Source organism: Sphaeramia orbicularis, chromosome 17 (genome assembly GCF_902148855.1).
Source record: "Sphaeramia orbicularis chromosome 17, fSphaOr1.1, whole genome shotgun sequence".
Taxonomy (NCBI): domain Eukaryota; kingdom Metazoa; phylum Chordata; class Actinopteri; order Kurtiformes; family Apogonidae; genus Sphaeramia; species Sphaeramia orbicularis.
The window spans coordinates 48,201,195-48,213,531 of record NC_043973.1 but is presented as its reverse complement, the minus strand read 5'-3'; the positions used below and the strand labels follow the sequence as shown (position 1 = coordinate 48,213,531).

Genomic DNA, 12,337 nt, shown 5'->3' with positions numbered 1-12,337 from the left:
TTATAAGTTGGGAAATGTGCCATGTTTTTTAACCCATAAAGACCCAGTGCTACTTTTATGGCAGTTCACAAATGACTTTTTCTCTGTATTGAACCTTTCTTAAGTGATTTATCACCATTTATTATATTATCCTCTGTATTTTGCCTTTTTTTCCCTGTGAAAATCATGTATTTTCCTATATTTAATCACTGATCATGTAGATGTTCATATAACACTCAGATTCATGTTAAGGGTTATTCTATCAGAAACAGAGAAAACTGAAGAAAAAGTGACTTTTTCAGCAAAATATATCATTAACTGAACATAAAAACAAGTGTGTCCATCCACGGTCATCGATCAAACTCCATGGATTTTACTGATGAATCAATGTTGTAGAACACAGGTGTCAAACATGCGGCCTGGGGGCCAAATCTGGCCCACCAAAGGTTCCATTCCGGCCCTGCAGGATGAAAGTGCATAAATGAACCTGAACAGTCCAGGTTGAACAAATCCTTTTGGTTCAGGTTCCACATACAGACCAGTGTGATCTACAGTCAAAAGAACAACACAATAACCCATAAATAATGATGACTACAAATTTTGTTTGTGAAAAATTATGTGGAAAAAATTGAAGTGAAAAAAATCACATTACACTGTGAAAATATTTACATTTACAAAACTATTCTTTCACAATAAAATGCAAATAAATACATAAATAAAAACAAAGATGAACAACCTGGAATGTGCAGTTTGAACAATATTCTGCCTGTTCCTAAATGTTTGGTGCATTTATGGATCCACTGGGATCTGCAGTTGTGTTCAGAATAACAGATGGAATATTGGAGAAAGTGTTCAAATTTTAGTTCTAAACTCCAAAATTTTTACAATATTCTGCCTGTTCCCAAATGTTTATGGAACACTGTGTGTAAATGTACATGTAGAAATAATGTCGAGGCAGAATATTGTTAAAACTGCACTAATTTTTCAAATGACATTTCTGTTTTTTCAGGTTATTCACTTCTTTTTTGTAAAATGTAAATATTTTCATAATTTAATTGGGTTGTTTTTGTACTAAAACAAAAAGAAAACTTGGATTTGTCATTATTTATAGGTTATTAAATCATTATTTTACTGGTCTGGCCCGCTGCAGATCAAATTGGGCTAAATATGGAACTAAACCAAAATGAGTTTGACAGTGCTGTTGTAGAAGATGACGGTGTTTCCACGGTAACTACAGAGCCTCTGAACGTCCAAATGGGTCATATCTGATGACCATGAAAAGACGACAAACTGTATTTTACACCAATTATTTCATGTATTGGTAGGATTAATGGATTAACAGGTATTAAACAGTTTACGTCAGTAGATGATTTTGTTTGATGGTGGATGTTTGGGTTTTTATGAGTTAATGACAGAACATGAACCTGGAATTTCCCCTTGTGGGACTAAAAAAGGCATATCTTATTTAATGATTAATCAGTGTGAACACAAACACCAGTATCTTTCCACTCTCTTCTCAAATCCTCTCCAAACTTCTCTGAGTAGCAACAGATGAATGACAAGGCTATTCCTCATTCCTCAGCTGCTTTTAATATTTCGACCACAACTTTCAGCGTCAGCGCAGTTAAAAATCACAGCTTCACTGCAGAACACTGAGCGTGTTAGTCTGTTTTTTGGTTGTTATGAGAGAAAAAATCTTCATACGGGAAACAGTGGAATTACAGGAGTATTTGGAAGACATGTTTTTCATTTTAGCACACCCAGCCTCTGATTTTTCACACAGTGTACAAGCGTTGGTTGTAGTTTTTAGTTGTTTTTCAAAATGGAAGCATGTGTGAAGTCGACAGCAGTGACTGAAATTGAAACAATTACCGATTTTAAGGCTTGGCATGTGCAGTGAAATGGCCTCGTAGAACTGATAACTGTCTACATGAGATCTGATGCCACGCAATTAAAAGGCTTGTAGAGAGAGTTCCACAGCAGCAGATGGAAGGTGTAAGATACAGCAGGTTTTACAGTTAATTAGATCAAAGAGTGCCATGTTAATTAAAGCAGATGCAAAAACATGACACCGAGGCACTGATAGATGTCTACTCTTGAGAAACGTGTCAGTAAAGTCAGTAGTAGAGAGGAGTTCATGCTGATGCGGCTGATGTGTGTCAACTCAGTGATGGTAAAAGATGAAACAACTGTGTTCTTCTAAACTGCACAGAGCAGCCCGACATCAAAGAAATACTGCATGGCTTTGTTGCGCCATAGGAGGATGAATTGTGAGTGTGGATAAAAATAAAATAAAAAAAGATTAAATAATGCTCATGCTGCTGTGTCATTTCCATTTCTTTTATTTTTCTATATACACTAACAAAAAAAAGATAACCCCTATCTACTCAATAAAATTAAGGCAACACATTACAATCAATATTATTAATTAAATTTCACTCTGTTATTGAGTAAATGTTAATTAAATGAAGCCCTTAATAGTTATCCACGTAATATGAGTAGATTTGAATGCTAAACAAAATGGAATTAATTAAAAACTAAACAAAAAAATACTGATTTGACACGGAAAAGATAAACTTCCTAATGTGTAAATAGTACTATTAAAAATGTCTTTAATTTCACATTTCAATGTTATATAATTGAGCAATAATTGTATATACTGATCTGTGCATTAAGTTGAGTTCAATCAAAGTGATCAATTAGATTTCTCTATTCAAGTTACTCAAAGAAATATATTTACACCTACTCCTTTTAGGCAAGTTCAGTAGCTGTGAAATCTTTCAGAGAATTTGATTAGAGTTCCCATTATTACAAATCCAGCATGAACTGTTCAGACATTGTTCAGACATTGTTCACACATTGTTCAGTCTATGGCTTTCACTCATGATGCACCTCAACAAAAATACAAAACAAACACATAAAGGCCAATAAACATTAGCAGACACACATTAACCCCAAAATCACAACAACACCCCAACCCTGCTGAGCCCCTGCACAGAAAAACAACACACAATCAAGCAACATGCCCAATACCCACAATGCACTGCAGCAAACATGCCACAATATGCAAATGAACACATGATGATGTTCTATGTACTGAAACTTCCTCACTTTTTTTAAGTTGTTGTTGGAGATGAAGACTATAGCGTTAGAATGAGTCATAATTCAAGTTCTTCAAACTGATGGGTGTAAGTGGATATCTGAAAAATATAATTCATTACTCAAATACTCATTTCTTTTTGTGAAATGAACGTAAATAATAGTTGTAAGTATAAGACAAAATGAACTGTTGGATTTATACGCATTTATTTTGGTACGTCCAACTCAAATAAAAACTTAAGTGATTTTCACAGATTTCTGTTCCCTCCTCGTTTTTGGATGATTTTGTGTGTATTCCTGCTGATTTGTGGCGTTTACAGTACTTTTACAGTATTGTGGCCTTGAACGCCTCTTCATGCGTTTGTGGGCGTTTACTCGGAACACGTGAATGCATCATTGAGTCTATGTACTGGAGTGTGTGTTCACGGACCGTCTGTGTTTTCTCCGCCTTGACGGTCACTGACAGCGGACAAACAGACGAATAAAGCTGCCGACAGTTTTTGTCTAAAATGAAGGAAAAAAGCTGGCCTCGGATCGCTTTAATCCTGTTGTGTGCGGTCGTTTATGTGGTGGTTTTAATCGTAAACGCTTTGGCTGGATCTGGCAGAGGTGAGTTAGCGGTTCATGTGCACAAGTTAGCTAACACTAGTTGAAATAAAGTTAGCTAACACTAGTTGAAATAAAGTTAGCTAACACTAGTTTAACTGAAGTTAGCTAACACTAGTTGAAATAAAGTTAGCTAACACTAGTTTAACTGAAGTTAGCTAACACTAGTTTAAATAAAGTTAGCTAACACTAGTTGAAATAAAGTTAGCTAACACTAGTTTGACTAAAGCTGGAAAAACCATACAGCTTTTTCTAGTTTGGTTTAATATTTCGTGTCTCTTATACAACTTGACGTCTCCTAGTTTTGGAAGCAGAAGGAGACTCCCAGTTACTGATGTAGTTGCTGCTGCTGCTGTTGTTACCGTTGTCATAAACAGTGTGTGGTTTGTACACGAAGCAGCAGAAACTATTTCCATGACTGTTCAGGAAACTTCCTCTGCTTTTGAGTCAGACAGTTGAGTTAAAAAGTACATCAACCGCTTACACACCTCCACAGACATTTGTTTATAGAAGTGAACAGAGAAAAAAAAAAGACAAAAAGGTGGTTTGGTTTGTTTTGCTTCAGTTTCAGGGACTCATACAGATAATATAAACACCCATAGGTAGGATAGATAGATGTACACAGACCTATGGAAGGAATGGAACTCACTGAATTACTGCTTATCTGATTAAAAAAAAGGGGAGAATTGGAGAATACATAGCCTATGTTTTTGTCATTCTCTTGATATAAAATGCAGATTTACCTGTAGAAGGGTTTTATTTACATTTTCTTCTTTTTTGATGAAGAGATACTAATACAGACAGACAGACAGAGACAGAGAGATTGTAACTCAAACACACTAAAAAGAGTTGCAGTAGAGCCCTAAAACATTTGTTTTTCTGCAAAATTATGTTTGTTACTACTTTTCTGTAAAAAAAAAAAAAAAGTGTGTGTGTGTGTGGGGGGGGGATTGGAGAATACATAGCCTATGTTTTTGTCATTCTCTTGATATAAATTGCAGACTTACCTGTAGAAGGGTTTTATTTACATTTTCTTCTGTTTTGATGAAGAGATACTAATACAGACAGACAGATAGAGAGATTGTAACTCAAACACACTAATAAGGGTTGTTTTTCTGCTAAATTAAGTTTGTTACAGGAAATATGTAAACAGCATTTTAAAAAAAGTTTGTACAGACCAATTTGCTAAGTATTCAGCCACATGTCCTCCACTCTTGGGTTGACACTATGAACTTTACTGCATCAACCTTCTAGATTACACCAGGTTTCATTCAACACATTATTATTTTGGGATGCTTTTGCCATGTGATCAAAGGTGATATGATATCCAGAGTCTTGCCTGTAGTAGACTTGTATTTGCATTATCTGGAACCTGCATTTTCCTGTGTTTTAATAAAGAGATACTGATACTAGTAGACACATAAACAGATTACATTGCATTACAGCGATGTGATTATTGTTCTAAAAAATGAAGAAAAAGGGTGGTAATAGAGTGGACAATATCCCCTAAACCATACAGTTTATGCAGATGTCCACTATTAGGTTTGTTAATTATTAATTATGAATGCAACCATATATAGCCTATGGGTTTCTCTCTTTTTTTTTTTTTTTTTTTTTTTTTTTTTATCAAGATACAGTTGAGATGTAGATTCAGCAACATGTCTTCAGCTTTTGGATAGACACCAGGTTTCATGCAAGACATCTGGAACTTCTCTTATTGTTTGGCCGACTGTTTGTCATGTGATCAAAGCTGACATGAAATACTTACTTTTGCCTGTAGAAGGCATTTGATATAAATATTATGAGCTCTAGATAGATAGATAGATGTGTAAAGCCCCTCAGGTTTTCATGTATGCAAATGTGAGTCAAAAAGTCTCACAATGTACAGAAGATGTTTGCTTTACAAATTAATTTTACCAAAGAAATAAGCTATATTCAAATGTGTCTCTACAGCAAGCAACTTACAACCAAAAAACAATCAATATTCCAAAGACAGAATGTCAAAAAGCCATTTGAAGGACTTATGTACTGTAAATGGATAGAAAATCTGTATTACACCCATTAGGGTCAGTGCAGTTACTTGTAGTTGGCCTGTAATGATTTGGATTCCAACTCCACCCAAGTAGAGGTCTAATAAAATCTGTTACATAACATTAAAAAACAACTTTAAAAAAAAGCTCTGAAAAATGTGCTTTTCAGAATTTCTGACTTGTGTAGTGGTAAGATTCTGGTGAGACAGTTTATGCCATGATACACTGCAAAATAATATAATTTACTCATTTAAGGAAGACTGTCTTAGCATAAAGAACACACCAGTATAAGCATAAAACCTGTACAGTCAAATGGCTAAAGATGAATTACAGCATAGTTATATAACAGTCAGGAGTTAAAGACACCACAAAGCTCAAAGATTTATCATCACTGCTCACAAATCTTTGCATGTGAACTATTACTAAAATGTTTTTTTTGTTTTTCGAGAGCTTGCCAAACATAGTATGATACTCATGTGTGACATTACTGTCCTACATTCCTGCTATTTTACACAGGAAACAGAGTGGAGAAAATTCTTACAATCTACTTGAGTTTGTTAAAAGTAGAGAGATGTTGTTAAATGTTTGAGCTCCGGCACAAAGTCTTCCATTATGCATCCTTAAATAGGCCTGCACAGTTTAGTACATTCTTATTCCTCACTGTTTTTCTTGTTTTGAATGAATGTCCTTAATTCCTGCCAAAAAACAAAAACAAAAAACAAATAACTCACACCCAACATTTAGTGTTTCAGACAATAGGGTTGTTCCGTCATTGTAGCATTGGTGTGCAGGAACCCCCTTTCCTGTTGCAACATGACAATGCCCAACAAATCTCCAAGTCAGTGCCATGAAATGAAAAAATCATGAACGTGATTGGTCTACAGAGAAAGATGACTAACAAGTTTGGGATGAACTGGAGCACAGACTGGAAACCATGCCAGCATCAGCGGGGCCTCTCATTAAAGTTCTCACAGCTGAACTTCTCTATGTTTTATTCTATTTTATCTTATGTTTATCTCATTGACATTTTAACGCATTTTATCTCACCCCATTACAGTTTGCTCTGTGTTACTGTCAGCTTGTCAATCATCTGTGAAGCACTTTGGACTGTGCTTATCTGTCTGAAACTTGCTTTACTGATTGAATGTCTGTGTTTTTCCCAGTTTTCTTCCATTCCACTACAGGTAATGTATCGGCCCGCTATGAGACGGACATCACTCCTGCCGGCTGGACCTTCTCTATCTGGGGTGTGATCTACACTTGGCTCACCCTCATCATCATATACATCACCGGTTATGTTTTCAGAGGGTACGCCAGCATCCACTGTATTTATTTTTTCTTCAGACTAGAGCAGAGCAGCATGTAAATGAAAGTGATCTTTCTCTCTGTCTGTGAATAGATCCTGGGCTCAGTGCCTGCTGCCATACGCCTTCTATTTTTGCTGGCTGGCCAACCTGCTGATGAACATGATATGGCTGGTGCTGTGGGACAGAGAGTAGGTGTACTGCCTCCACTACTAACTTGTTTATATATGTATCTGTGCAAAATAAAGCTGATTATTAGAGCAGGGACACCGCTTCAGAGAAGACACTCCTCTTAATGTGTTTAAAATTAGGCAGGATTGCAAACTTGTAATAAATCTCCACAATAATATTTTGACACTCCATTAAGAAAATTTAGTCTACATCTTCCTTACCCTGTATAAATGAGCAGCTTTGGGGTAACTAGTTATATGTAACAGCATTAAATTAAAGGTAAAATACCTAACTTTTCTCGGTTGATGTTTGTAAATGGAGTGTTTGCACTTCCTGTTGAAGATTAGATAGACAGATACACATGACCATGTCCATTTTACCCCTCTATCCCCTTCTTCAGGTCAGAAAATGTAGTAGGCAGAAGTATTTTTTGGGCATTAGAGGGCCCCAAAATCATTTTAGGGCTGTGCAAGAGACAAATCCACTGGCATGGTGATCTCTCACTTTACTAGACTAATGCCCCGTTTCCACTGCGTGGTATCAGCTCAACTCAGCTTGACTCGACTCGGCTCGGCCTTTTTGCGTTTCCATTACGAAAAAGGACCTGGAATCTGGTACCCGGTACTACTTCTTTGGTATCACCTCCGCCGAGGTTCCAGGACTGGGGACCAGATACTAAACCGTGATGTATAACACTACAGATCACTGATTGGTCAGACAGACCCGCCGTTTTACAAAAAACAGATGCAGAAGTTGACAGTAAATATAGCGGTACATTAATCCACATGATAACAGCCCAAAACTACACCGTGGTCGGTCGAGGAGATTGAGTCTTTGGTGGCCGACGTAAAAATTTAGACGAGACAACATGCAACGAGCGAGTTTATCAGCAACTCTGAACAGATGACATGGAAATAATGCGCCGCATCGCTATGTCGTCCAGGTACTGTAAAGTCGGTAGTATCTTGTAATGGAAACGGTCTCCAGGAATACCGAGCTGAGTCGAGCTGGTTCCACGTAGTGGAAACGCGGCATAGGAGTATAGGTATAGGACAAATATTTTACAGGGGTGAAAAGAAAAATTAGCAACCTTTCTGATTTTGCAATGTAGAACAGGCTTATACTGTTAAAATATTCTTGTTTGTTCCAGGAAAAAAAAAGTCTAAAAAAAAAGTGCTTTATTGCTAAAGTTATAAGAAGACAATTACACGTTGTCACAGGGAGTAGTCTGGGTGAGTTTATTTGCATTGTTCAAGCAAAGCAAAAATGTAAGTTTTTAATTTGCATAACAAATTGTTCGGAGAAAAGTGTAAAGCTCATATATAGAATATGACAGCTGATGCCATGGCAGATGGCTGTGCTGTCAAATAAGAGATAATGTCTTTCACTGCTGGAAATTCAACAATAGTTTATTTCTAGCATTACTGCACAGTCCTGGTGTTCCACACTTCTCAGTTGTATTGCAGTTTAAAACACTCGCTACAACATTAATTAAAAAAATAAAAATAAAGCATTTACTTTTTCAAGCAGTTAACTAGTAATCTGCAACAAATTACTGGTCAGAAGTAACGCTTTCATTACTGATTATTACCAATATGATTGAAGCTATAGGAGAAAGATCCTGATGAATCCAGGCAGACGCTAATGGACCTGAAACGTCTCACGTGATGCATTCATGGTGTGCTTGGTCTCTCTTGCAGGTTGATGCTGGCAGCTCTGGTTGTGCTGATACTCATCGTGATTACGAACTACAGTGTTCTGTCCATCTGCTGCGTTGCCACAGATTACTACGGCCTCTGGTTGAAGTCGTACTACCCCAAAGACCTGTGCTGTCTCAGAACTCTGGTAAGACAGGAACAGATCGCTCATGTGTGTTACGTACGAACAGTGATCTTAACTCGGTGGATGTTTACATGTGCAGGTCCAGAATGGTTTGGCTGTGTACACCACGTGGACATCCATTGCGTCTCTGATCAACTTCGCGTTGGTTCTCCATTTGTGGGGCGTGGCTCGCAGCACGGCAGCCACGGCCTCCCTCTGCATCCTGTTTGCAGAGATCATGGCATGGTAAGCTTTGGTACATTGACACATTTACATTAAAGTCAGATCTTGAAAACAGGTAATTAATCGTTTTCATGCGTTCCTTTATGGCTGTAGGTTCATCCTGGAGAACTGGGCGTTGGACCGCTGGGTGCGTAACATCGTCACAGTGTACCCGGTGGTGATTGTGGCTCTGGTTGGAAACATCATGAAACATTATAACTCAGCTGACCCAAGCCCCAATTCTATCTTCATGAGTAAGTATAAGTTTAACATAACAGAGAACACTCAGTAGACACTTAGCAGGGTTTTCTCTACCAATATTAAAGCCATTTTGTCCACCACTTGTATCAAATTATTGTAAAGTCAGTGTGGAGGGAATCAAAACTACTTCATGATCTGTTATAACTGGCTTTAGCTGATTTCTACAAGCGATTTTTTTTTTTTTGGCATTAATTTAGTATCTGTTCTAGCTTTTCCAAATGTTTTACACAGATGTGATTATAATATTGGTTCAAAACATAATTATATATTTTTATACTACTGTAATAGTGTAAAGCTGTGTGAATATGAGTGCTTGGTGCCACCACAGCAGCCAATATTCCCAAAGACCTCAATGGAAAACACTTCTGGTGTCAACATACTCCCAGTCACTGATATCTGGTCATTAGTGTTTATTCAAGGGATGGTTTATAGCAGCGGTTTCCAGCCTTTTTTGGCTCATGACCCCATTTTAACATCACAAATTTCTGGCAACCCCAGACATTCAAAACGGAGACATTTTTTTGCTAAAATTAATTTAATTTTAATGATGTAATAGTTTGCTATACTATGTTGCAAATAAATGTTAATTTTAGACATTTAGTCTATATAATGTCTATTATTGTGGACAGAAGCAGTAAATCCAGGTGTAGATTACTGCACAAAGGGAGAATTTGATTTTCCTTGGTCAGGATCTGTCCAGTCAGTCCAGCTGGGATTTACAAGGAGGACAATTAATACTGAACAAACAAGAACTGAAACTATGAATTATGAAAGAGCTGCAGCATCTGAAACTGACCACAATGAACATTTGACAGATAAACAGAAGCACAGTGCTGCAGTTTCAGCTTCACAGTTTGTCATGTCTGTTATGGATTGGGATTGTCTCTCTCAACTCACCATATAATTTTTATTAGTAAGTAGTTTTGTTTTTTGTTTTTTTTACGAATTACTAGAAATTTCAGGTGACCCCATTTGAATTCCAAGCGACCCCGCATAAGGTCCCGACCCCAAGGTTGAAAAACACTGGTTTATAGAGTTTGTGTTATTAAGGGTCTAAAATTGTACACTTTCAACACCTGTGCACCTTAAATATGAACATAAATCAGTTGAAGAACATAAACTACAGCTATTTGATGTATTTTGTAAACTTTTTATATTATCCATGGGGGAAATTATTTATACAAAAAATCTAGGCTAATTCATTACAAATAGACCATAATTCAACAAAAAATATTGACTAATTGCTTTCAGATGTCGCAAACAAAATCCAAATTTGTTTTATTCTGCAGTTTTTTTTAAAGTAATTTTAATAATAATAATAATGGATTGGATTTATATAGCGCTTTTCTAGACACCCAAAGCGCTTTTATTCATTCGCTCTCACATTCACACTGTGGTGGTGGTAAACTACATTTGTAGCCACAGCTGCCCTGGGACAGGCTGACAGAAGTGTGGCTGCCAATTTGCGCCTACGGCCCCTCCGACCACCACCAAGCATTCATACACCAGTGTGGGTGGCACTGGAGGCAGGGAGGGTGAAGTGTCTTGCCCAAGGACACTACGGACTGACTAGGACAGAGCAGGATTTGAACCGCCAACCCTTCAGTTATTGGACGACCCGCTCTACCACCTGAGCCACAGCTGCCCCTAAATTTAATTTTCTTTCTTTGTTCATAAAACACCATAGTATACTGTCAACTTTTTGTCTTTCTTTAAATATTTTCCGTTCTTTAACCTAAAAATTCATAAAGTTCCAGCAGTTGACTGGTACTTTTCTGTCCTCTGTATCCAACAGTTGCTCTGCTCGTGGTAGCCTGCATCCTGTTCATCTTCCGGATCTGCAACGTCATCTGGAGAAACAAGTATCGGCCTCTCTACTCCCCAGGTTCAGCTCGTCTGATGGTTTCACCCCTGGATGGCAGTAAATTCAGGGTTATGTCTTAATCCAGCCTTGTGCTGTCCTTCCCATCACATGCAGCCCATATACCATTAGAGTCACACCTATTCACATTACTCTGGCTCCTCTTATTCTTACTGAAGTGATAAATTAAACACAGAAATGACTAATCCGTGTCTGTAAAAAAAACGTAATTCCTTATTATACTTTCATATTCCGTATTAGACTTCTTCTTTTCAAAATGTAGAAGTGTCTTGTGATTGAAAATGAAAGGCGTCTCTGCAGATATGATACCATGATGCTTTTACATGTAAAACACTGACAACATCAGTATATCTTTGGAAAAAATACCTACTACTGTATTTTTGTTGACTTGTCACAAACTTTTTCTGCATGTCTTTTGTAAGTTTTATTGATTTTTATCAGTATTTTGAAGGACTTTTTACCGCTGCTTTTTTATTGTGCGTATGCAGTACAGTATATACTGTCGTTAGGTGATGCCACTCAAGATCTATTAATGTGATACAAAAATAACTGCAGTTTGTGTCATAGTTTAATGTATGTACAGCTTTATTGGATTTGCATTCCTTTGCTAATTAAAGTTTTTCACATTTATTACGGTTGGGTCTCACTTTTGGTAATGAAACAAGAGAGAACTGGTTTTCTCAGGTGAAAAGTAAAGCACCAGATGATTAAAAACAGGGTTCAACTGGTGCATAAGAGAGACAGATATCTTGACAAGATCCTGCTGGTGGTAACAAAGAACTGGCTTAAGACTGATGCTCTGTCTTACAAACAATAGTTTTCAATCAGAGAAGATGTGCTTGTCATGGAACATCTTATGTATATAGTGAAGTAGAAAGAAAATGTCTTTATAAAAAACTGGGGAAAACGGCTGACATTCAGGGAAAAGTGTGTCTATTCAGGGACTTCAACACATTCTGACA

General features: G+C 37.1%; 1 protein-coding gene across 1 annotated transcript; it reads left to right on the top strand.

Annotated features, from left to right (window-relative positions):
* The first annotated feature begins 3,485 nt into the window (after positions 1–3,485).
* LOC115437333 (uncharacterized) lies at positions 3,486–12,010 on the top strand. Its single transcript, XM_030160556.1, has 7 exons — positions 3,486–3,687; positions 6,878–7,022; positions 7,114–7,209; positions 8,890–9,034; positions 9,111–9,256; positions 9,347–9,486; positions 11,289–12,010. The coding sequence occupies exons 1-7, from the start codon at positions 3,588–3,590 to the stop codon at positions 11,435–11,437; spliced, it is 921 nt and encodes a 306-aa protein (XP_030016416.1). The 5' UTR covers positions 3,486–3,587; the 3' UTR covers positions 11,438–12,010.
* Positions 12,011–12,337: the final 327 nt, after the last annotated feature.